This window comes from Equus quagga, chromosome 1 (assembly GCF_021613505.1).
Source record: "Equus quagga isolate Etosha38 chromosome 1, UCLA_HA_Equagga_1.0, whole genome shotgun sequence".
NCBI classification, from domain to species: domain Eukaryota; kingdom Metazoa; phylum Chordata; class Mammalia; order Perissodactyla; family Equidae; genus Equus; species Equus quagga.
In genome coordinates this window covers 7,058,132-7,084,767 of record NC_060267.1, presented here as the reverse complement: position 1 = coordinate 7,084,767, position 26,636 = coordinate 7,058,132, and the positions used below count along the sequence as shown (strand labels likewise).

At 35.4% G+C, this 26,636-nt stretch overlaps 1 protein-coding gene across 2 annotated transcripts in view; it reads left to right on the top strand.

Annotated features, from left to right (window-relative positions):
* Positions 1–26,636, top strand: part of MON2 (MON2 homolog, regulator of endosome-to-Golgi trafficking) — a 103,966-nt gene that overhangs the window by 65,039 nt on the left and 12,291 nt on the right. Inside the window, exons 24-33 of one of the 2 annotated variants that reach the window (XM_046658080.1) lie at positions 208–501; positions 2,289–2,487; positions 6,001–6,629; positions 11,074–11,217; positions 11,843–11,860; positions 12,149–12,277; positions 16,117–16,307; positions 20,868–20,928; positions 22,079–22,202; positions 24,498–24,705. In XM_046658080.1, the coding sequence (XP_046514036.1) occupies positions 208–501; positions 2,289–2,487; positions 6,001–6,629; positions 11,074–11,217; positions 11,843–11,860; positions 12,149–12,277; positions 16,117–16,307; positions 20,868–20,928; positions 22,079–22,202; positions 24,498–24,705 (1,997 nt within the window). The remainder of the gene's footprint in view (positions 1–207; positions 502–2,288; positions 2,488–6,000; positions 6,630–11,073; positions 11,218–11,842; positions 11,861–12,148; positions 12,278–16,116; positions 16,308–20,867; positions 20,929–22,078; positions 22,203–24,497; positions 24,706–26,636) is intronic. The other variant, XM_046658089.1, reaches the window with a different exon arrangement.

The window sequence follows — 26,636 nt, the reverse complement described above, 5'->3', positions numbered from 1 at the left end:
GATTGTTCCCCCCAGTTCTCCTGAAATCAGATAGAGACACTTAACAGAGGAAGAGATGTTTTCATAGCCATTCTACTAGGGATTTTTGAAGTACTTTTTAAAAAAAGTTTTATTCTGAAAGGTAAAACAACCATGTGTTGCATATTTATTTACGTGTTTGAAATAAAATCTGTTAATACGGTGATATTTTTCTACTTTGCTTTTTAGTGGAATATTTCAGATTATTTTTTTCAAAGAGGAGAAATTATTGAAAAAGAATTAAATAAGGAAGAGGCAGCACAGCAAAAGCAGGCGGAAGAGAAAGGAGTGGTTTTAAATCGGCCCTTCCACCCTGCACCACCGTTCGATTGCTTGTGGCTCTGTCTTTATGCAAAACTGGGTGAACTGTGTGTGGACCCCCGTCCTGCCGTGAGGAAGAGTGCGGGGCAGACTCTGTTTTCAACAATTGGTGCACATGGAACGTTATTACAGCATTCAACGTGGCACACTGTTATTTGGAAGGTACTGTGAAATAGCCTGGGGTATCGGCTTTTAATTGAGACACGCTTATATACTTTTTAAATTAAAATCGTTCCTGTTAGTTTTTAAAGAATTTCCTTGCATTTCTGCATTTGACAAAACAGAAAATGTTAGCTTTGTCGTATTTTAAATTGCTCCTCACACAGAACAAATTAAATATTAAAAGCCTCATTTTTTAATCTGTCTCTGATTTCTGCCTTAGCCTTTCTCTTTTTTCCCCTGTTTTCCCAAGTTGTAAAACCAGGAGTTGCTCAACCACTACATGTAATTCAAATATAATATACTCAAATGAGAATTTTATAAATAAAAGAATATCAACAATAATGAAATTTACTTGCAGACTCTGACCAAACAGAAGTAACCTCCAATTGTAAATTTTACATGTTTCTTCATTAAATACACAATTTCATTTTTCAATTTTTCTTTCTTGTCATCTTTTTTAAACTTTCTTACAAAATCAGCAGCTTATTATTGAGGGTCCCCTCTTTGCTAAAAGGCTCTCTTTTTTTGTTCCATCTTTTCCATTTGAAAAAAATTCTATTTATAATTCTTTCACTGCTTTTGTGAATTTTTGAAATCAGTAAGTTTGACAATAGACAGCATAGTGAACTTTAATTGTATTTAACAATGTTTTCAATTTAATAAAAAAGACCCCAAAATGTCTTTTTAAAAAATTGATAATATATGTTCCTTAATAAAAATAATTAGAAGGGTTGGTGCCCTGTGTCTTCTGTTTCAACTCCATCCCCTAACTGTTCCTCATCAGAAACATGCTTGAGTGTCCCTTCCTGTTTCAGAAAACAAACTGATATTTTTCTCTGCTTCCTGTTTTCCTTTCAAACAGCTTCATTGTTAAGCTTGCTGCCTAATTCTTGTGATTTTTTTCTTTCTCACCTGCCCTGCATTTTCTTATCCCTTGTAAGTTGATTTCCAGATTATTTTACTTCAGAGTCTCTTAACCATTGGTTTGTAACAGAATCACCTAGAATACTTGTTAAAGCACAGATTGCTGAGCCACCACCGCTGTACCCCCGGAGTTTCTGATACCCCCCTTGGGGCCTGAGAATTTGCATGTTTATGAAGCTCCTGGGTGATGCTGATGCTGCTGGCTCTATTTTGAGAACCACAGAAATTGTTCATAGGCTACAGGTAGTCTTTTGATTGCCAAGTCTTTTGCACTATGCTCAATCCTTATTCTACTATTTTTTTTTGTAGCATTTAATACTGTTGATTATTTTCTTCTTGAAATTTCTTTTCCCTTGGCTTCTGTTTCACAGCATGCACCTGCTTTTCTATTCAATTTTTATTTTATTTTCTTTGCTTCTATTCCTTCCTCTGAATGTACCCTTTAAATGTAAACATTCCTCAAGTCCCAACCGCTTTCTGCTTGATTTTTTTCAAACACCCTCATCTAGTGCTGAAGCTTCAGTTGTAACCTCTATCCAGATGTCTCCCATAATAATATTTTTTCCTGGACCCCTCTCTCTGTCTTCACTCCCTTCTGTACATTACCCCATAGATGCTCCATTGACACCTCAACTCAACAAGTCTTAGATGATATTCTATTCAATTTATTTTAATTATTCATATTCCATGACCTTAAGGATAAACTTAAGCATATAAAGATACCTCTATTGGTCAATTTCCTCTGATGTATGGGATTGATCAGACTGTTAGGTATAATTTTTTTATAACAATTCCTTATTTCTTAGGCTATTACTTAAGCTGTGTTATCAATAATTTTTATATGCTTTTTTATAAATATTCAGGTTCTCTTTCATCTGCTGGATCGAGTTCGAGAGTCTTCCACCACTGCAGACAAAGAAAAGATTGAGTCTGGAGGTGGCAATATTCTCATTCATCATTCAAGGGACACAGCAGAGAAGCAATGGGCTGAGACATGGGTTTTAACATTGGCTGGAGTAGCAAGAATCTTCAATACTAGAAGATATTTACTCCAACCTTTAGGTATATATATGTGTTTTTTTTTTGATTATACAAGTAATTCATGTTAAAGGAAATTTGGAAAATACAGAAGAGTCTTTTAAAATTCATATACAATGCTATTTCCTAAGAATAATCCATCTTAACTGCCAGTCTGTATTTATGTGTGGTGTGTGCAGAAGTATACATGTTTTTATTTGTTTCATTGAAAAAATATGTAATGTGTACCTACTGTGAACTAGTCTCTAGGGGATACAATGATGAGCAAAAAACACACTGTCCTTGCTACCATGAGCGTGAGGGAGAAACTATAATTACATAAATAAATGCAAAATTGCTACAATGATAAATGCTACAAAGAAGTGGTGCATTGTGAGCTTATAAGAGATATTTGACCGGGTCAGTGGGGTCCAGATTGGCTTCCCTGAGAAAGTGATATTCTACCTGAGATCTGAAGGGTAAGTCATAGTTCATCAGGCAAGGGTAAGGTGAAATGGGAAGAGCCTTATAGGCAAAGAGAATGAGTGAAAGAGATGGGAGAAGATTGAGGAGAAGGGGAAAGTGAGGACCCTTGCATGTTTGAAGGTCTGGAATGAAGAAAACAAAGAAGAGTGTGCTTCCAGATGAGGCTGTAGAGGTAGAGAGGCTAGGCCACGCAGAACTTTGGAGGTCACGTTGAAAAGTTAGGACTTCATCCTAAGAGCAATGGAAACCACCAAAAGGGTTTAATCCCTGATGTGACATGATCAGATAAGCAGTTCAGAAAGATCACTTTGGGTGGGATGTGTGGAATGGCATGGCAGCAAGGAAGGGTGGCAGGATACTAGATGAGTTAGGAAGTTGTTGGTGCAGACCTGTGCTTCTCAACCAGGGCCAATTTTGCCTCCCCACAGGACATTAGGTAATGTCCAGAGACATTTTGGGTTGTCACAACTAGGGAGGGACATGTGCTAGAAGCAAAGAATGCTGCTACACATCTTACAACGCATACGATAACCCCCACAACAAAGAATTACCCAACCCGAAAGTCAACGGTACTGAGACTAAGAAACCCTGGTGTAGGTTATAATACCTTCAGTTCTGGTGGTGGTGATAGGGGAGGTAGAGAAAAGTGAACAGAAATACTTTCGTACGTAACTATGAGCATGCTGTACATGTTATTTTTGAAATGTATTTTATATTTAGCTTTTCTTTTTCTCTTTATGTTAAAGTGTAAGCATCTTTACTCTTTCCATAGGCATTTTTTTTCTGCCTTTTCTCCCCAAATGCCCCCAGTACATAGTTGTATATTTTAGTTGTGGGTCCTTCTAGTTGTGGCGTGTGGGAAGCCGCCTCAGCATGGCCTAATGAGCAGTGCCATGTCCCCGCCCATGTTCGGAACCTATGAAACCCTGGGCTGCAGAAGTGGAGCGTGTGAACTTAACCACAGGGCTGGCCCCTCCACAGACATTTTTGTATGAGTCCTTCGTGTGCACTTTAGAGTTCTCTGTATATTTATATATGTATATTTTTAAATCTTAGTTTTTTATTTTCATGTAAAATTTACATAGAATGAAATGCACCAATCTTAACTGTATGTTTGCTGAGTTTTGATAAAATAAGCATTTTTAAATACCTCCATGATAGTAACTTTATTTTAAAAATTAAGAACTAATAGACATACATTTAGATTTTTGTAAGTGAAACATAAGGCAGTTCATGTAATTTTGGTAACTTTATAATTTGAACACTAGGAAATGATTTTTATTATTATTTTAGAATAAGGTTCTTACTTTAACATAACCATGTACAATAGATAATTATACCTAGTCTTTTAGAAAGAGGACTTCTTCTAGACAGAGACCATGCTAATGGCGGAATTGCAGGGGCTTTTTCCAATGATGTGGAATATTCTGAATCTCAGGTTAGGTCACCATTCTGCTTGGCAAATGTAATGTTTCACTGACCTTTGAACTGGGATGGCAACAAGCAGAAGTATTTGTTTTGCTGTTTTGATAGTTTTTAAATGTAATTTGTCAAAACTCTTTGAATAGTTTACGGAAAAATCTGTGTTTTTTGTTGTATGTAAATTATACCTAAATTTTTAATGAAGAGCAGTGTAGATTGGAAGAGGCATGAACTGGGCAGGTGTTCTACAGTTGGTCCCATATAGACAGAGAAGAGCTTGCTGTTTCATACCACACCTGCTTCCAGCTTTCCTGTTAACCGAATGCTTCCTCAGGCCCGGGAGTTTATACCTTTAACAAAAACTAATCATTTGTGGCCTTTGTGGAGAGAAAGTCTTTAAAGCTCAAACATTTACATATTTCATAGGCTACTTATGTTATCCTGATTTGGAAAATACCAATTCCTCTGATTTTTGCACTGTTTCAATCCCAGTATATGGGGAATAATCCATGCTGTTAACAAAGACTTTGGGACGGATTGCTTTAGGAACAAGATGATATTTGCTGGGCTTTGTAGAGACAAACTACACCTGGCTACGGAGAGCTTCATTATGAACATAGTTAGCTGGTCACAGGAGTAGAACAAGAGATTGAATTGATCAGTAGAATCATCAGCTACCATTCAGCTCATGCTCTGCTGACGGTGGATCAGCAGACTCAATTTAATGTGGCAGAAATAAATTTAGACTCATGTAAAGGGACAGTCTATTCTTTGTGGTGCATTTTCTTCTGGTAACTCACTAAAAGTGTTTAAGCAAATTCTGCAACTATAAAATTATTTAAATATGAAAACCAAAGTATAAACTTAAAATTTTATGGAGTATTACATATACTTTATTTTAAACATTTAGAACTATAAAAAACATCTGTCATACTGTTATAACATTTCCAATATGCTTAAGAATGAGAATATCTTACTTCATCATTAAATAAAGGTAGGTGGAGGTGCTGGCCCGGTAGTGCAGCAGTTAAGTGCACACGTTCCGCTTCTCCGCAGCCCGGGGTTCGCCAGTTTGGATCCCGGGTGCAGACATGGCACCACTTGGCAAGCCATGCTGTGGTAGGTGTTCTACGTATAAAATAGAGGAAGATGGCCGTGGATGTTAGCTCAGGGCCAGTCTTCCTCAGCAAAAGGAGGAGGATTGGCAGTAGTTAGCTCAGGGCTAATCTTCCTTAAAAAAAATAAATAAATAAAGGTAGATGGATAGACTAAAGATGTTACTGAAAAGTTTGTTTTCACCCTCATTAGTTTTTATTCTGTTCTTCTTAGGCAGAAGTACTAGGAAGTTGTATAAACATGTATACCTGTATTTACAGAGTTTTGTTTTTAAGACCAAAACATTGTTTGATATACTCATCATCCTATCCTCTTCTTGGTGCCCTTTGTTCCTCTACTTGAAAAAAAAATTTTTACTGGATTTTTGGGTTTTAATGATTTTAATTCACATTGGTAGTGCCTAAACATATTTGTTCTAGTTCTGTAGGAATTTAAGCAGAAAAATAAAGCAAATAGACTTTAAACTATCTAATAGTAAGCGAAAATTTGATTACTTTTATGGTTATAGATTTTTTCTTCTTCTTCCTAATACAGGAGATTTTTCAAGAGCATGGGATGTTCTTCTTGACCATATACAGTCAGCAGCGCTCAGCAAAAACAATGAAGTATCTCTGGCTGCGCTGAAAAGCTTCCAGGAAATTCTACAGATTGTGTCCCCTGTCAGAGACTCAGATAAGCCTGAGACACCACCTGCGGTTAATGTACCTGTGCCTGTCCTTATAGGGTCCATATCAGGCCCTAGCCTGAGCAGGCCCTTCGTAAGAACAGACTCCATTGGAGAAAGACTTGGAAGATACAGTAGCTCTGAGCCACCCATAGTTACCGATGAGCTTGAAGATTTGAATCTCTGGTGGGCTGCATGGAATACCTGGTATAGAATCGGATCTGAAAGCACTAAGCCTCCTATTACTTTTGATAAGCTAACTTTCATTCCCAGCCAGCCTTTTCTTACAGCTTTAATTCAGATATTTCCGGCTCTCTACCAACACATAAAAACTGGTTTCAACATGGATGACTTACAAAAGTTGGGAGTCATATTGCACAGTGCTGTTTCAGTCCCAATAAGTTCAGATGCATCCCCTTTCATTCTACCATCTTATACTGAAGCAGTTTTGACAAGTTTACAGGAAGCTGTACTTACAGCTTTAGATGTTCTCCAAAAGGTAATCGAATTTTAGTGGTTGTCTAAGCAGTAATGTGTACGGGTCTCTGGAATTTTTTTTATTTTGCTGTATATTTTTTGGGATAAATTCTGGATCATCAAGATTCTTATGTATGCATACTTTGGGATAAATTCAGGATTGTAAAGATCCAGTTCTTTTAAAAACGGGTTTTTCTGATATATTTGAAAAGGTAATTCTGGTTTGTTTTGAGAATCTTTAAGAAACTGCCCACGTCCTCTTGTTTCTATTTGCCAGTATTTTTGGTTTGTTCATGCAACTCTTCATAAGAGGATATACTTTTGGGAATGACAACTTAGGTAAAGTACTTCTGTAATTAGAAAATCAATATGCAATGGGATTGCATATTGATTTTCTTTATCTGTACTTAAATTTAGCACTGGAATTGTTGGATGCCTATATTAAAAAAAAGAATAAATTCATAAAATTTTTCTCATATAAATTTTAAAAAGATATATTTTTACCTATGTATTTTGTTACTACAAAAAAATTAAAACAAACATCTAAAAATTGTTGAGCAAATCCCAATTAGCAAGCGAGAGCAGATCATATCAAAGAATTCTTTTCTTTAAACTGTCAAGGTAATTGTTAGCACAATTTACAACAACCAAATTGCTAAACAAAAAATGCCAACTGAAGAGCCAGTGGTTCCAGCATGGTGGCAATGCCGTTCTAATAAAAGTGGACTGGAGCTAGATCCCGAGTACACGTGTTATCAGTAGCCACTTGTGTGCTGCAAATCATGTTTTCTTATTAACTGATTGCTTATATCCAACTGGAATGATGAAAACTTTCCTAGGAAAAATGACGGTTTCCACCACCCCTAATGGTCTGATCGCCTGTGGGCGAGGTCTAGCTGTGCAGTCGTGCTTGATCTCTTTAACCCTCGTTGCCTTGTGCAGGGAAGCAAATTGTGTAGAAACTTAAAATGTAAGAGAATCTGGCCTTTAAAAAAATTTATTGTAGGGGTATCACTTTTCCACAACTGAAATCAAAATAACTGTTTTTATTTTCAGTGAGGAAAAAAGGTAGCCTGTCAATAATTTTTCCCCCTTGTTTGACCAGACATGTAAGTTCCTTTACAGACTGCCCTAGAGGGGAGTGGAAAAGTTATTCTATCGGAAAAGAAAGGCACAGGCCTTGTGGGGTGCCATTAATCTAGAACGCTCATTCAGCTGGTTAATTCAAGTTTTTATATATGTAGAGGATAATAAACAAAGAAACAACAAAAACCAAAAATTCTTTTCAAGGGAAAAAAGTATGTAATTTTATTTTTAAAAAACTCTGCTTTAGCAATTAAGAAAGCAAATAGAATCATTCATCCCAATTACTAGGAATTTATTGTGAACTTTTAATGGCTTTGAAAGCAACATATACCTTCAGTCTGGAACTCAGGAAGCTTTACTGTTGTTCATTTATACAAAATTGATATCATTTTGCATAACAGATTTTCAGTGTAGCTATTGTTTATTACTTATGTGATTATCTAAATGATATTTTATAACACTTGAATATGATTCAAACATATGGTGTCTTTAATATTTCAGAGAAGTAGCAGAGAAAGATTAACATATTTTATCATCAGGAAGAGCGTTTTTATATTTTCCCCCACAGGTGTCAGAGAGTTTTTTCACAAGCAAAATTTACTGTCTTTCAGACTTTATCTGTAAACTTATAAGCTATCCTACAAAACACTTTCTTGATTGAAAGATATTTTCCTTCCTGAAGGGAAAACTCTGATTTTCCTTTGAATTTCTGAGATTTCCATGAAATTTCTGTTTTCACCATTATGTTGTTTATGTTGTTCAGGGCTCCAGGGTTACGGTCTTCTCTTGGTTTTCAAATCACTAGTTCCCAACCAAATTGACTTAGTTACTTATGTTAATTGATTTTGGGGTACGGGGGCAAGATATTTTGGCATGCATGGGGGACCTGAGACTGATTATCTGCTTTCCCTGAGTTCTGAGATCAGGAGATTGCATCTGTCTTATTTATTGATAAACCTCCTAAAGTCAGATGGCCGGATCCTGTCTCTGCCTCCATCAGCAAGGGTGCTGGAGTGGTACTCCAGGAGACAGCATCGCATTTTGTGTGAATGGTACCCTTGGAGTTGTGCCATGAAGCTCTGTCTTCTACTTGTTAGGGCAAGTTTCTGATTCTCTGTACTTTAGCTTTCTCATCTATAAAATGAAAATAATAAATCTGCAATTTTTTCCCATTAACTGGGGTACTATTTATAAGGCATTGTGCCCGGCACAGTTAACCATTCAGTAAATGTTAGCTGTTACTGTCTCCATCATCAAGTTCTCTGGCAAAGGCCTCGGTACATGGTAGGCACTACATGAATTATTGTTAAATGACTTAATCAGAGAAACCTTGAACCATGTCAGAGGTTAGATGTTCAGTTTCTTGTTTTCACATACACAGTTTTCAGGGACTAATAAGAAATACTGTCCAGATTGCTTGTTGATTCTCAGCTTTTAGACTAAGATCTGTTACCAGGTTCATACTATAGGTTATTCTGATATGCACGCTTCAGAATACTGAGGAAAAGTCAGTAATAACTTTTTCTTAGATGGAGTTTGTTGTAAAAAAAAAAAAAAAAGCAATTCCATATTATGCATTTTAAGATCCCAGAATTACTTTATAAGTCAACTATAAAACTATTAGTTTTTTTTTTATTATTATTAAGGACCACTGAAAATCAAAATGTGCAGTCAAAGTCATTATTCAGTGCTAAGATATTTCCAGAGAAAGTATGATACTTAGTTTTCTAAGATATCCCCACAGACTTTTTCTTCTTTTTCAGTCATTGAAAATAGAAGAATCCACTTAAGATAATTATCTCGTTTGCACAGTAATTACTGCTTGTTTACTTCTAAGAGTTAAGACTCAGCAAGAGGTTGATAAAGAAGAAAGTAAAACTAATAGAAGTAGTCAGGAGAGAATTTTTTTAGGCTAAATGCCATTCAAGTTCCCCATTTACTATTTCTGAGAAAAATAACCAAATACTGAAAGATGGTGTTAGGTATCTTTATTCTCCTTCTTTGCATTGTAATTAGAGGGTGATCTGACTTAGGTATGTGCAACACTTTGCTTATTTATCTACTTTATATCTCAAGATACTTAATATATACTTATATCTAAAACTTCACTTATAGCTAAATGGCTACATCTTCTCTGAGGGAAAACAAAGCTAATCTATTTATCTGGCAGGTTAGAAAAACCATGGATGGCATAAAAATATAAATTTTGCACATCTTTTTAAAGACATTCCTTAAGAATTTGAAATGCTTTGACTTGTGATTTAGTATTTTGAGGCTTCCTTGAGTGTAGACTGCTCATGCTTTTTGTTTTGTAAAGCACAAGTATATTTTTGACACTCCATAAATATTAAATATTTTCCCACAGAGAAAAAGAAACACTGGAACAGGAAAATATGAAGGGGTGAGAAGAGAAAACACCTTTGTGGCTGGAAAAAAATAAAAACATAAGATTTTAAGTTTTTAAGATTTTAAGTACTTTCAACATATTTGAAGTAATTACAATCTGCAATATCAGGATATGTATACACTTTATTTTGTTTTATCAAATTATTTATAGCAATAAGTTTAATTTCTATTAAAAATTTTAACTTTTTGTTTTCAATCAAGTCCATATACTCAGATACATTAGACATCAAATATCCGTTACCCTGTTAAAAATTAATATATACATTTCTTTTAGAAACAAATTTTCATACATGACTTATTTTCCCAACTGTAATGTGCATGATTTTTTGTTCAAGTAAACCTGGCATGGCTCAGAAGTCAGCTGTCACTTCAATGAACTGATACCATTGCTTAAGTAGAACTCTGAATCATCTTGGTCAGTGAAGCAGTCTGAATGTCTGATGTCTGCATTACTGAACAAATGATCACATTGTGGGACCTCAGGACTGCCTGGGACCTCTCTTTCACTGCTTGCCCTTTTTCCAGTCTGTTAAGTGATAAATCACACTTTTTATTAAGAAACACTTTTTAACACATTTAGTGTACACTTTATTCAGTAATAGTTTAAAATAGCTTAAATGAGGCTGGCCTGGTGGCATAGTGGTTAAGTTTGCATGTTCTGCTTTGGCAGCCTAGGGTTTGTGGGTTCAGATCCCAGGCGTGGACCTGTATACCGCTCATCAAGCCATGCTGTGAAGGCGTCCCACACACAAAATAGAGGAAGATTGGCACAGAGGCTATCTCAGGGCCAATCTTCTTCACTAAAAAAAAAAAAAAAAAAAAAGCACTTAAATGCCCTTTAGGACTTATAAAACATTGTGTAATACTTACATAAAATAGGACAGTCTTTAAGATTCCTTGGTTAAACAAATGCATACGTAGTAAATAATGGATTTCAGATTATGCATTCTACTGTTCATATTTTGCTTTTATAGGCCATCTGTATAGGACCAGAAAATATGCAGATAATGTATCCAGCTATATTTGACCAGCTACTGGCATTTGTAGAATTTTCCTGCAAACCTCCACAATATGGACAGCTGGAAACAAAGCACATCGCAAATGCAAAATATAATCAGGTAATTTACTGTAAATTATATCTACTTAGTAAGATTTCATGGCTTATAAATAGTTCCACTTAAGATGGACTCTGATGATCTCAGAAATTTTTCATTCACAAATAAACTCTCATGTGTCTGTTAACATGAAACATGTTAACATGTTTAAGCTGAAAAGAAACACTATTTGGAAAACCTTTTCTGTATTCCTTTTTTTCTTGTTTATGACTTTCCTTTCTCAAGTGGTTCTCCAGAAAGTTTGACCTTTCTGTAATACGTCTTTCTTCAAAGTTCCCTTCTTGGCTGCCCCATCCCACTCCAAAACGGCCTCTGAATCCCTAAGCCTAATCTGATCCAAAATAGTTACCTACAGTGCAAAATGAAGAAATCTGTGTATGCTAAATAAGAAGTTGTCTACTACTGGTGTGAAATTTAGTTGGATTTTACATAAAAGATTTTTCTAGCCAGAGTTGGCGAATTTTAGCTTGATTCTGGCTTGGGGAAAAGTAAATTTCTGAATGCATGCACACGCTGATTTTGTTCACTCAACATAAAAATGATAATTTTACGTGGTCCGAAAAGTAGTTTTAATGTGTATTAACTTTTCTCATTCTATTTGTCTTGCAACACAATGGAATCACAATAGATCCAACTATTTGCACCGGTGAGTTAAATTTCCTAAAATTGTCCTAACCTACTGGCAACAAATAAAGTACATCTTTCCCAGTTCTTGATAGAATGCTCTCTGTGCTTTTTCCGATAGTTTTAATTTTTGCCTGGCTGAAAATTATTCTTTCATGAGTACATATCTCTATGAAAACTTTGCATGTAATATAATCTGATCTAAAACCAAGGACTGAACTTTAAGACAAAGAAGCTTTCTCTTTGAAAACAATATGATTTCATTTAATCTCATTTATTTTTAACTCCATGTGAAAATATTACTTTCTAGGCGGAATGGGTAGCCTTGAATTATGTACCGTTTGCTGAAAGGTCTTTAGAAGTAGTTGTGGATTTATACCAGAAGACAGCCTGTCACAAAGCAGTGGTGAATGAGAAAGTTCTCCAGAATATTATTAAGGTATCTTTTTTTTTGAATTTCTATATTTTTGTTTGATGATGATAGTGTTATTGAAATTACTCTTGATACTATCATATACAGTCATACATTGCTTAATGACGGGGATAAATTCTGAGAAATGCATCGTTAGGTGATTTCATCATTGTGCGGACATCATAGAGTGCACTTACACAAACCTGGACGGTATAGCCTACGGCACACCTAGGCCATATGGTGCTAATCCTATGGGACCACCATCGTGTATGTGGTCTGTCGTTGACCAAAACATTGTTAGTGGTGCGTGACTGTATCGGGATAAAATGGAAAATATAATTTATATTATTATTTATAGTGACTTTTCTCCAACATTCATGGATAGTATTTAGGAAGCTGTTTTTCTAAAGTATGCGAAGGTATTTTTAATAAAAAATATTTTAAAGTAAATACGTATTAGATTTTTTACAATTCTTAAATTTTGCCACGTAAGACAATGAGGATCCTGTTTCTTAGGACAGTGCTTCTCATACTTTGAGGTTGATGAGCATTCAGGGAGAAATTCACAATGCAGCTCATTGATTTAACTGATCATGCGTACTGTCTTTTTTTTAAAGCCAGTTCCTTAGTGCATGCACAACCATTTTTAAAATTCATCTCTTGTTGACTGTGTCCCATTCCTCCAAAGCTTGTTTCTTGTTTTTTCCTCTATTTTGAAGGACACACCTAAACCTTACTTTTCCCCCTGCATGTGGATGTGCCTTTTAGTTATCGAACACATACGGGCCAATGTGAACCGTCTTCCCTCAGGGAGGAGGGCGGTTGTTCCGAGGCTCATCCCTCTCTTTGTGTTCGTCCTTTCCTTTTCCCACCTTTCTTTGTTGACGATTCTTTCATTTTCCTTTCAGCCTCTTATACTTTATCCTGGAAAGATGATTAAGCCTTTTATACAAGAACTTTCTCTCAGTTTACTTCCTACTCAAATTACCACCCTCTTTCAGCTTTCTTTTAATTCCAGACCCCTTTAAACAGCCTGTGTTTAGTCACCACTCACTCTTAACCTACTGCGTGCTGGCTTGCTTCCATTTTGTGTTACGGAAACTACTTACTCAAAGTTACAGAAGACCAAATCTTCAAATCCTGAGCCCTTTTCTAATTCTTTATCTCCCCTATAGCGTGGCACAGCCCTTGCCTTCTTACAACTCTTTCTTCCCTTGACTTTCGTCCTACCTCTTTCTACCCTTCACCACTCATCCCATCACAGCTGTCCTCTGTCTCCTCGTTTAGTGAGAATATTTTTAAACACGTCTTTTAAGCCAGGTACTAACTAAAGAGTAGAGATTAAAAATGAATAAGATAATTCTTACATTTAACAATTCAATAAAGGAAATGTGGAAAGGCAAACAAATAATACAACATGTTAGTGCTAAGTGAAGACCACAGAGTGGAGGCAGTTTGTATTCAGATAGACCTGGCTTAGAGTAGTGTACTGCTGTAGTGTTGGAGTAGTGTTACTCGCTGCTCTGTAAAAGAAGGATAAGACCAATACCACTTACACATCTTAACTATTTAGGGAATCAATTGAGATACAGCATTTAATGATACTTGCCAAGTAGTGCTGAATAAAAAGTTAGTTTCCCCACAGACAAGGAAACACCTAAACCACCAGGAGATTTTGGCAAGGATTAGCAGAAGTAACACTTGAAGAAGGAGTCATAGAGTTTTCTAGGTAAAAAGCAAGAGGGAAGTATGGTAGATAAATTGAGCATTGTAAAAGATCATGGTGTATTTTCAAGAAATGTTGAGGAATTCCATTTAGGGAGGTGACAGGTCCTGGAATAAGTCTGAAAAAGTAGCTGTGGGTCTTAGAAGCCGTCATAAGGAATTAGACGTCTTTCTTTAACCCTGAAGGGTTGAACATTGAGGAGTGACACAAATCAGTTTGTATTGTTAAAGGAATTAAAGAATCTCTTTTCTGTACTCCCAAACACTTTGTTGATGCCACTTACTACACTGGATTGTGGTTAATTGGACAGGGCCCTTCCATCCTCAAAAATTGTGAGCTGTGTGACAGCAGGAACTGAATTTCCCAGTTCACACTTACGTTAGAGTGTGCACTATATGCCAATCCCTGTATAAGTTGCTTAAATATTTTAAAAAATAAAATGCATAAATGAAATAGATCTGTTGTGCTTAACATACCCTTCATTTCAGTAAAATATTAATTGTAGTAGTAAATCCATACTTTCCTTTTATCTGAGCTTGAGTTATAAAATGTTAACTCACAGCAGCCCTTTGTTTGTATAATTTAGTATTCCTTTGTTTGCATGTGACATCCATTCAGTCTCTGACTAGCTTTAACCATAAAGGGGATTTATTGCCATGCTTAGTTGGAAAATTCAGCACAGAGGGAATGCTTTAGGATTGGTTGATCCTAGTGATTCAGCAGTATCACCAAAAACCAAGTTTTTTTTCTCTGTTCTGCTTTCCACTGGTTGACTGCAACCCACCTATGTATCTCCTCATAGTTGTAGGCCAATAAAGAGATTATATGTCCAGTAGGAGGGGTGTGTGTGTGCGCGCACAAATGTGTGCACGCTCTTGCACTTCTGTCGCATTATTCTTCTTAAGTTCCTAAAATTAACCTTAAGTGGACCAGCTTTACTCCCATGCCCAGTCTTGAACCAGTGATTATGACCAAGGAAATGGAGTAGATCGATTGGCTTAATCAGCTGACCTTCTCTTATCCTAATTTCCAGCTGAATGTGGGGAGAGAGAAGGGATAAATAGATTCTAGGTTGGCTAATTATCTGTTGGTGGAGGCCCATTTCATGCCAACACGTAATGGTTCATATGCCCACTATGTGAGTACTCAGTAATAATTTGTGTGGAGGATGATGAAATTAGGTTTTATATTCACTCCATAACCTTGAAATATGAAAATTTCTCTCTTTTACTCTTTATCTTTCTCAGACTAGAATTTTTATCTAAAAGCAGACTTTTCACTCTAATGCAAATTATCTGGTAGTATACCAAGACTGTTTATTGATGGTACTCTGGGATAGCACACTGTGGGAGTTTGGTCAGTCTAGTCTGGATGGAACTATAACCAGAATCCATTCTGAACCAGCAAAATTAGTTCTTTAATGGTTAACAGCAACCTGTCTCAAAAGTTGGCCAGTTAAAAAGTCAGTCTCAACATCTTACTATACATAGGTCAGATGCTGTATTCCTATATCCTCAAGGCTTAAAGATAAAATAAACTATCTTCTTGGGAAAAATCAGTTTTTCTGAAATAATTGGAAAGGAAGAAAACTACATTAAAATGTTGGAGTAGAATGTAAAATTCAAAGAACTTTAGAGATGAAACATAAGACTTCAAAGCAATGATGCTTTAGGCTACGTTCACCTAACCATTAGTGAAAAAATATAAGCAGTATTGATCTCTCTAGGATGGGAGAACCCCATCAGTCAAATTATTTTCTACTAGGAGAACTTAACGGCAGAATGGTCTAGTTCCACAACATTAAGTTGAGAGTAGCTGCAAAATTACAAGTTTCCTACCCTTCCTCTTAACTTTTTAGATAACATTCTTATTTTTATGCTGAGAAACTGAGGTTCAAAAAGGTTATTACTTATTCAAGGTCATTGTTTATAAAACGGAGACAGGATTTAAAAGTATATCTTTCTAGGCAGTAGGATTTGAGGACCATGTCTAAGAATTGGCCTTTCTTAACATCTTTCTTTAAATAAAAATACCTATGCTATTATTTTTTTCTGTCTGCTGGAGTTTTTTTTAAGTAATTAAAGTTGTGTGTGTGTATGTTTTAATTAGTACTTATCTTGAACTGTCTTTATTTTCACAGACCCTTAGAGTTCCTCTTAGTTTGAAGTATTCCTGCCCGTCTGAAAGCACATGGAAACTAGCAGTATCTTCTCTTCTCAAAGTTCTTTCTATTGGGCTACCTGTTGCCCGGCAGCATGCTTCTTCTGGAAAATTTGACAGTATGTGGCCAGAACTCGCCAGTACTTTTGAAGACTTTCTCTTTACTAAAAGGTCAGCTCATTCATTTTTATAATTAAGACAATCTTTCAAGAAGTGCACATTATACCTGTAATTGCTCTAAAAACAATATTTCTCATTGTTCATTAACAAAGTATTTGATGATTAAGATTGCTAGATTGTATACAAAGCACAACTGGATTAGACATTTATGCATGGGGTACATTATCTGTGAGCAATGGAAATTTTTGCTCTACAGTGTTTTTGGTTGTAAGACAGGAATCTATGTATAAGACCATATGAATGCACCATAATTAAGAGAGCATGGTTTTAACTTGAAGCTAAGAAGATCCATTTTTTAAAAATCTGGTGCTCATTTGATATTACAGGAGAAAAACAATTTCAGAAAATCAGTGTTTTACCAGAATAAATAAGATGAGTGGTGATAATGATCAGCTCTTTAAGATGTTTAAGTTTGGCAAAGAAGAGTGGAATTTTCATTGTATGCTCTCCGACTGAGGGCTTATATTAAGGATGCTGTTTTGGTTCCTCACTGAAGGAGAGTAGGATAGTTGGAACAGAGACTGAACTTTTGGAATGAGGATTCTGCTGTGGTCCATCTAGAGCTGTACTATCTAATACAGTAGTCACTAGCTACAATTAATTTAAATTTTTAATTAATAAAGTAAATTTAAAAATTCAGTTCATCAGTCTCACTAGCCACATTTGAATTCTCATTGCCATGTGTGGCTAGTGGCTGCCATATTGGCGTGTAGAGTATTGAACATTTCCTTCATCACAAACAGTTCCATTGGGCAGCACTGAGCAGTCTTCAGTCTTCCTATAATCTAATTTTTCTTTGTGCTATAGTAGTGAAAGTCTGTGACAACAGTTTTTCTATTTTTATTTCCATTAATCATTTTTTAAAACTACAGAATTATAAACATTCCATGCAGTGCTATGTAACCATTTACAAGTATTAGTTTGAAACCATTTAAATTATGAATTTGATATGCTTGACAAAAAAAAACCTACACTGGCACATTGATAATGATCAGATGAGTCCGCAGCAGAATGATTTAACTGAAGAGATTCTGTCTGCCTTTCTAATGTGGTTTAGTTATTCTGTAAAGAAAAATTGTAGAGTACAGATTTAACTTACTTTTTTCTCTATGAAAGCTTATCTGATATTTCAGAATCAAAGGTAATGACAAATGATCCTAATTTCTGTTTTCAGAAATGGTCAGATTTTGTTTTGCTTTCTTATGTATTTCTTTCCTCTAGAAATTTTATTGATACCAATGCAAGCATACTGTTTGTATTTGTAGGAAAATTATAGGCCCTCACAAAGCATATTTGAACAAATTGTTTTCATCTTTAAAATGACCTTGAAAATTTGAGTTCCTTTGTGGACTTTATCACCCCAATCACTATGTTAATTTGTATGAAGCACATATATTTAGAAGTTTAAACTTTTCTTTTTCTTTCCCAATTATCTGTATCTGCATATTGCTCTATTAATAAATTAAATAAGCTTATAGATCAGTTTTATTGCAATGAGTGAAACTTCACTAAGAATTTCTTTTCCTATGGCTGAGTCTTTCTACCATCTTACTTATTCTTGAGTTTCTTGTTGAAGATTCTTCATTTTCCAAACTTTGTTCTTATTTTATTAAATTCAGTTTTCTGAAGTACTTTTTCTTGTAGAGGAAAATAGACAGTGGGACCAAGGGCCTAATGATAGATATATTTTATGGAATTTTATAGTAATGCATTTGTGGTATAATTTCTTTACACTCTTTTGCCTGACTCAAGCCCTACTTACACTAAAGGTTTGAGTACACTGAGTGTGTTGAAAAATCATGTCGTTGAAGTGGCAGCTGGCATCGTGGCTGAGGGCACTGACTCCAGAGCTAGATACCTGGATTCAAATCCCAACTGTGCTACTTTGTAACTGCTGTTTCGGACAAGTTATTTTACCTTTCAGTGACTCATTTTCCTCATCTGTTTAATAGGAATAATGATGCTATCTAATTCATAGGGTTATTGTGAGGATTAAATCACTTAAAATAAATGAATGCTTAGAATAGAGCCTGGAACACAAGTGCTTTTTAAATACTTACTACCACTATTATCTTAATTATTGTTATTTCTTTCCCTGAAGAGAAACTGACATTATCCATATCGCTTCCCATGAAACAGCCATATTTTAAACTAAACATTTAAAAACCAAAACTCTAAGTAACTGGAACCAGGATATTTACCTCTAAATTTGGAGTTGTTTTTAATGGCTAGAAAAAAATAAACGTACTAAATTCTCTTATCGAGTAACACAGAATCAGTGTTCTAAGTTGTGGTTATTTTAGTTGCAGAGTTAAGCCTTATACTACATGGAGTAGTAGAAACAGACCTTATACTGAGTGTCAGGAGACCTGTGGCCTGCTCTTGACTCTGCCACCTACTTTCTGTTGACCGTAACTGATCACTTCCCCCTCAGTAGGCATAATTTTCTTTAATTGGAAGATGAAATTAGTTGATTAGATTAGTTGTAGAAGTCCACAATTATTTTGTATACTTTGACTTAATGTTTTAATCAGTGTTTTTAACTGAACAGCTTATATGGATAAAGCCAGTTCAGTTTTTATTTCATAGTCCAGAAATACTTTATGGCTCAAATTGAAAGCTTTCGTTAGTTAGTTGTTGCTAAAAATGCAGTGCTCACTAATAGAAATTAAAAATCATGCACATTTTCACAGTTTCATCTCAAGACTTTGTCTTTGTTTTTGTTTTCCAAGTAATTGATTACTTTGGAAATCACAAACTGTTAGATTTTAAATTTTGTTTTATGCCGCATATATACTATGTTCTATAACTGAAGTCTATCGTAGTATTTGAACAGTAAGAAGAGTATTTCAGAATGTTGTTTGGAATAGCAAGACTTAGGTTTCTAGGTAATCCTAATATTTGAGTGTCTTTTATATTGGAACATTTATAAGTTTTTTAACCTAATTAATACATACTCTAGGACTTTATGAATCACCATACTTTCTCTGTGATGTTTCCCAACTGTTTTTGGTGCAAGCTGATTTGGCACGGCAGTACAATAACAAAGAAAACACAAATAAAACCAAAATCAACTAGAAGAGACAAAAGGCTTTGGATGTCATTGAGGACTACCATAAGTAAATAGTTTAAATGCATAAAGGAAAACACAAAAATGAAAAACACAAGGACTGTCATCTGGTACACTTGAGATCTGTTAGGTATTCATTCAGTCAACCTTTGAGTGCCAAAGCATGGTACTGGTCCTCTAAAAGACACATGCAGTAGTGGAAACTCATACAATTAATGTTCTGTGGACCTTAAGTTAAAAATTGCTAAGTACTACCCAAAAGAATTGAAATGAAACATGTTCATACAAAAACTTGTTCACTAATGTTCATAGCAGTTTTATCATAGTAGCCAAAAAATGAAAACAATCCAAATATTCATCAGCTGATGAATGATTAAGACCTATCCATACAGTGGAATATTCAGTCATAAAAAGGAATGAAATACTGGTGCATGCTACAACATAGATGAATCTTGAAAACATTATGTTCACTGAGAGAAACCAACCACAAAAGGCCATATATAATATGATCTCATTTATGTGATATATCAGGAACAGGCAAATCTGTATAGACAGGAAATAGAGTAATGGTTGTCAGAGGTGGGAGGAGGAGAGAATGAGGAGTGACTGCTAATGGATGATAAAAATATTCTAGAATTAGAGGTAGAATCATTGCACAACTTTGTGAAGATACGAAAAAGCATTGAATTATACACTTTAAAAGGGTGAATTTTATGGTGTATGAATTATATCTCAATAAACAAATTTTTAATGTACCATACAGAGAAAACTGACAAAAATTACAAAGAATACTATCAGTTTGAAGACTTTTCTTTCATTGAAAGATTCATTGGGGGGCCGGCCAGGTGGTGCAGCGGTTAAGTGCACACGTTCCACTTCTGGCGGCCCAGGGTTTGCCGGTTCTGATCCTGGGTGCAGACATGGCACCCCTTGGCAAAAGCCATGCTGTGGTAGGCATCCCACATATGAAGTAGAGGAAGATGGGCATGGATGTTAGCTCAGGGCCAGCCTTCCTCAGCAAAAAGAGGAGGATTGGCAGCAGTTAGCTCAGGGCTAATCTTCCTCAAAAAAAAAAAAAAAACTTTTAGGGGTCGGCCCTGTGGCTGAGTGGTTAAGTTTGCGTGCTCTGCTGCGGCGGCCCAGGGTTTTGCCGGTTCCGATCCTGGGCGCGGGCATGGCACCACTCATCGGGCCATGTTGAGGCGGCGTCCCACATGCCACAACTAGAAGGATCTGCAACTAAGATATACAACTATGTACTGGAGGGATTTGGGGAGATAAAGCAGGGAAAAAAAAAAAACAGATTGGCAATAGTTGTTAGCTCAGGTGCGAATCTTTTCATGAATCTTTTTTTTTTTTTTTTAAAAGAATTTTTTAAAAAATCACTAAAACTCCCAATACTGTTTATTTTGTTTGTATTTCCAGGGAATATTTTACCTTTAAAAATCAAGTCTATTTATTTATTTTATTCTTTTTTTTAGCATACCTCCGGATAACCTCTCTATTCAAGAATTTCAAAGAAATGAAAGTATTGATGTTGAGGTGAGGAAGCTATTTAAAGCATTTTCCTGTGACATAGGTGGAAACCGAATAATAGAAATGTTGAAACTATAAAATTGCTAGAAGAATAAAGTAGTAAGTTAAGCTTGAACCTGAAAGAGTTAAATTCTTGCAAAGGTTAAAGGTTAATTTTTAAATCACTGACATTTAAAAATGACTGCCTTGTCTTTTTTATCTTTGTGCTGTGTGCATGTTGTCGAGATACTTAGTTGTGTCCATTTAATAACTTAGAAAAGCAGTTGATTCAGTAAAATCAGTGCGTCAGTCAGTGAAAGCGTGTATTCAAGGGCTTACTCTACAGTTTGACACATCAGATGTTTGTAGTTCAAATTAATAAGTTGCTTAGATTTTTCTGTTTTTAGCCAGCTATAGATATGGCTTCTAGAATTCTTGAAGCAAATAATGCGTGTTTTTTAAAGAATATATTTTGTTGATTATAAATGGAGTTTAAAGAAGTAGGTTTTGGTTGTGGATTTTTTTGTTGGGAGGGTTGGCTTTTATTTTTTTCCTGTAAGTGGGATAGAGAAACTTTTAAGTAAATCAAATCAAATCAGTTACTTTAAAGTGTACATAAAAAGCGTAGGCATCATCATACAGATAGAAAATATTGCCTTTTGTCCTATTACTGTATTAAAACTCTTGTACACTTCAAACTTTTCTTTTTCTTCAAAAGGCAAAATAACACAGAAGTAAGCTATTTAACAAAAATGAGTATAACTTTGCCTTCTCTTATAACTCATTTTTATGGTTTTAAAAGGTGATTTAATTATTCTTCTTCTGTTTTGGATATTTTATTCTTAACATGGATACATTTCATATGCTGACTTTTTCTCTAGAGCACTATTTGCATTTATCATGTTGAAGATCAGCGTTTATTAAAATTATTGTGTAGTGAACAGTTTGGACTCTGGACTGTAGTGTTGACTGTTTTGTACTAAAGCTGTTTGCTAAGAGATGAGGGAGACAGACGAGTCATCCTGTATATTGACATTAGAATGTTTACATCCTCCCATTAAAGAAGATTCCACTGATTTTCTTTTCAAGTAAAATTTCATTTTAATCTAGAAATTATCATTTGAGTCAGTCTCTTTCAAGAAAACAAATGCATCTGACTTTGCCTCTTTTGTTTTAGGTCGTTCAGCTAATCAGCACTGAGATACTACCTTATGCCAATTTTATTCCTAAGGAATTTGTTGGTCAGATAATGACTATGCTTAATAAGGGCTCGATACATTCTCAGTCGTCGTCATTTACAGGTAGGTTATTTCAGTGATTTTTAAAAAAAATATTAGTAAGTATTGAAGTGCTTTTGAAGAAGCTGGCTGTGGGAATGTTTACTCCTGTGATTGTGGTAAATGTGAATGGGAGAATGGTAAGGTAATTTTTAAGAATGTGATATAGAACATTAAGCTTTACAAGAGGAAACTGGTAAAGTCGGTGAGTTATGCGTTGTGAATTAAATTGCAAGGCACTTATGGAATCCGCCTAAGTCACTGCAGGCTGACACAAGGGAGCAGTTTTGTGAAGCCGTGGGTTATTGGGAGGTCATGGGTATGAGTTCTGCCACTTAGTAGCTGGTTAACTTCTGAGTCTCAGTTTTGTCATCTGTAAAATGAAGATATTAATACCAGCCTCTCAGGACTATAAATTTGCAGAGTTATTCCACTAAAATAAAACAAGATGCTTTAACATTTGTTAAGGGTATTAACATTTAGTGAATACCTACCATGTGCGGGGTATTATGCTAGAATATTAATCTCATTCCTCACAACATTTCTGTGAGGATAGGTTCCATCCTATTACAGAAGGGGGAATAGGTTTCGAAAGGTTGAAAAAATTGCCCACAATCGTAAGGCTGGAGGCCAAAATTCATCCTTAAAAAGAACTACGTGCTTCTCTTGGTATAGCATGCTACCTTATTGGGAGATGATACGTAAGTTGCTTTTTGCTATTATTTCTCTTTTTCTAAAACCGTGCTCAAGTATTAAATGTAATTACGGCATCATAATGTGATTTTTCTGTGAGATGATTAAAAAAATTGTAAATTTGTGTCATGCATATCCTTCATCCCTCGACTTTGCCAGAGCCGTGATTGACTTCTGCTAAGCTGTGCTGAGCCCTTGAAAGAGCATTTATCTGCATGGTTTGACCACTAGAGGTCTCTCATGCTGCTTACTTTACAAACTGGTTCCTTTTCCAAGCCCAGACAGTTTTTAAAAACTGATCTGGTAAAGTACAGATTTAACAAACATGAGAACCTCACAGAAAAAAATTTTAAAGTCCACTTACAGTATCTAAATGTAGTCAACTTTTTATTATTAAGAGTATATAAAAAATTAAAGGTAAATTTTTACAAAATACACATAAGAATAGTATTTATAATTAGATATAAATATCCTAAGCTAAATAAGGACTACTGAGTTACTATGTAGACTTTTTCTAGCAGTTTTCTGATAATATCTCCTGCTGTTCATAATATTAAATGTACTAAGATAAAGAAGTGACTTTGCTATAGGAGCACAAACTTCCCAGCTTTAACTTGGAGTTTTCTTTACACATATACATACAAAGCCTTCTTTGTTAAACAAGACCAACCTATAAACACAGAGGTTCCAGATATTTTTGGTCTCCTGCCTTTAAGTATGATCTGACAGCCAGGGCTCACAGACATTTGAGGAAATCCTCCAACACGAAAGAGAAAGACCAAAGCGAAGAGGGGGTGAAAGAAACTGGAAGGAAAAAGATAAAATGCAGAGCCATGGGAAATGTTTTTTTAAAAAGCACAATTATAGTTAGGATGCTCAAAGAGCAGAAAGATTTTATATCCATGAAATAAGAAAAACTGCTGTTAAAAGGAACAATCAGGACAAGAAAGAGCTCATAGAAACTAAAAATGTGGTGGCTGAAATACCAAGTTCAGTGAAGGGTTGGACGGAAACATTAAGTAAATAACTCAGAAGGTAGAGCAAAGACAAAAAAGTAGACAGTATGAGAAGAAAGAAAAAATAAGAGGTCTGACATCTGACAGTAGGTCTTCTAGAAAGAGAATAGAGAAAAGCTACGAGAGGAATTTGCAAAAAAAACAAACTGAAGAAATAAATCTCCAGATTAAAATGGTTACTTAGTACCCAGAGTGGTGAAAGAAAAAAGACCCACAATAAGACGTGCAATCATGAAATATCAAAATACTGGGGATAAAGAGAAGATTCTAAAAGATTTCAGAAAGAAAAAAAGTTCAACACGAAAGAGTTGTAACAAATGACTTTGGAATTCTCAGTAGCAAGATTGGATGCTAAAAGATACTGAAGCAGTGGTTTGAGAGTTATAAGTGGAAAGGATTTTTAATAAGGAGTTTCATACCTAGGCACACTGCTAGCCACTATGAGTATGGAACATAACTTTCAATGTATATGCTATTAGCTATACGTTTTTCATAGATGCCCTTCATCAGTTGAAGAATCTCCTTCTTTTTCTAGTTTGCTAAGAGTTGTTATCATTAAGGTGTATTAATTTAACCTTTTATTAACCATCAAAAATTGTTAATTTTACAGAAGCAGAGATTGATATTCGTTTGAGAGAGGAATTTTCTAAAATGTGTTTTGAAACATTACTCCAGTTTTCCTTCAGTAATAAAGTCACCACCCCTCAAGAAGGGTACATCTCACGAATGGCACTCTCTGTGCTGTTGAAGAGGTCTCAAGATGTCCTGCACCGCTACATAGAGGATGAAAGGTTAAGTGGCAAATGCCCTCTTCCAAGGTATGTGTGTTGTTTTATTCAAGAAGGAAATAGACTATCACCGTTACTAATAATAAAAAAAGCTCTGAAAACCAAGTGTTTTTATAAGTTTTCTGAACTTAACCTGAGGCTATTTGTAATTTTATCTCATACAATGTAAATATTTGTAAGTTTTGCTGCAGATATATTGATATGTTTTATTATGAAATGCTTTTTCAGACTCCTCATGGAGGCTAAATAATATATGATTTTTTCGAATTACCTTTTTGGATTTGAAAGAAAATTTAAATGCTAAAATCTGTCTTCTCTTAAGGATTTCTGGATAAGGACCTGTGGATCTGTATGAGCACATGCATGTGGATCTCTCTCTCTCTCTTTCTCGAGAGAAAATAATAGATAAATCATACTCTAGGAACTTCCTAGTTTGTTTTGCAGTCATTTCTAGGTTTCTCTGTGTTGGCTAGCCATATCTTAGATCTTCTTTCATCTAGTTTGTTTAATTGAGCTCTTGTACCTAAACTGATTTGCTTCTCATTTAGCCAAGACATGCTAGTAGAAGGGACTCAAGGCCTTTCTGATAAGCCAAGCCTAATCAGAGTTGGGGTATAGATTAGAATTCATCAAAACATGCACTAATACAACAGGCTTATGTTGCCAATCTGTTTTGTAATGTGAAAGGTAGAGTGTAAGGCAAAGTAAGTAAAGCAAAGAGAAAAGAATATTGGAAGACAAGAGTTATCAAAGTCAAAAAAGAGGCAAATCATGGTGAGTCCCATCTCATAAGGCAATATTGGAGAGGGAGATTGCTAGCCCTAAGTCCTTGTGCATGTTCTTATTTACTTATAATAAATTTCTGGAGTTGGAATTGACCTGTCAAAAGACATAGGCTTTTTTTCCCCCCTGAGGAAGATTAGCCCTGAGCTAACTGCTGCCAATCCTCCTCTTTTCACCGAGGAAGACTGGCCCTGAGCTAACAAACATGCTCATCTTCCTCTTTCATATGTGGGACGCCTGCCACAGCATGGTGTGCCAAGGGGTGCCATGTCTGCACCCGGGATCCCAACTGGCAAACCCAGGGGCCGCCGAAGTGGACCGTGCACACTTAACCGCTGCACCACCCGGCCGGCCCCAGACATAGGCATTTTAAAAGCTTTTGAGATGTGTTACAAATTGCCTGCCAGAGATTTCTGCCAATTTACGTTCTCCCAGGAGTATATGAATGTCCTTTTTCTCAATTTTTAGCATTTTAAAATGAACCAGTTTATCAGATTTTTTTCTTTTTAAAATTGGATAAATGAAAAATACATAGTTGTTTGCTTTTTTTTTAATACCAATACTTATTAGCCAGTTGTTTTGCTACTTTTAGGATACACTATATTTTTGATTTCTAGAACATAAATCATACCTCCCCACACTCAGATTTATATACAGAAACAGTCCAAAGGCAGGTGTTAATAATTTGGTTATGGGCATGATTGAAAATTGATTTATCAAAATTGATGTCTGAAGTATACTTGGAAAGGCAGTAATAAAGCTGCTCTGCTTAGAATCTTTTTATTTATTAGATTATAACAAATTGTTTGATTTCAGAAAGCAACTTTCTCCATTTTTTTATGTTTTAAGTATTTCTTGCTTTTAAATTGTCTTTATAGTTGTTCTCTGAAATATTATATTGTATCATCCTGTGTTTGCTCTCAATCATTACGTTGTTTTCTAAAAAGCTACATTGCAACAGAGTAAAATACTTCTGTGTTTACAAAGGGAGGCTTGAAATGGGACCCTGCTATAGTATTAGAAAAATCTCATCTGTAAAATGATAACGTAGATTCATACCGGGAATGGGGGGGCGAACTATAGAGCAGAAGAGCTTTGTCCTGTTGGGAGAAAGAAGGTAATAAAGCTACTCTTGTGGATTCTTTACTGCAGGTTCATTCTTCATTCCTAATGTCTCC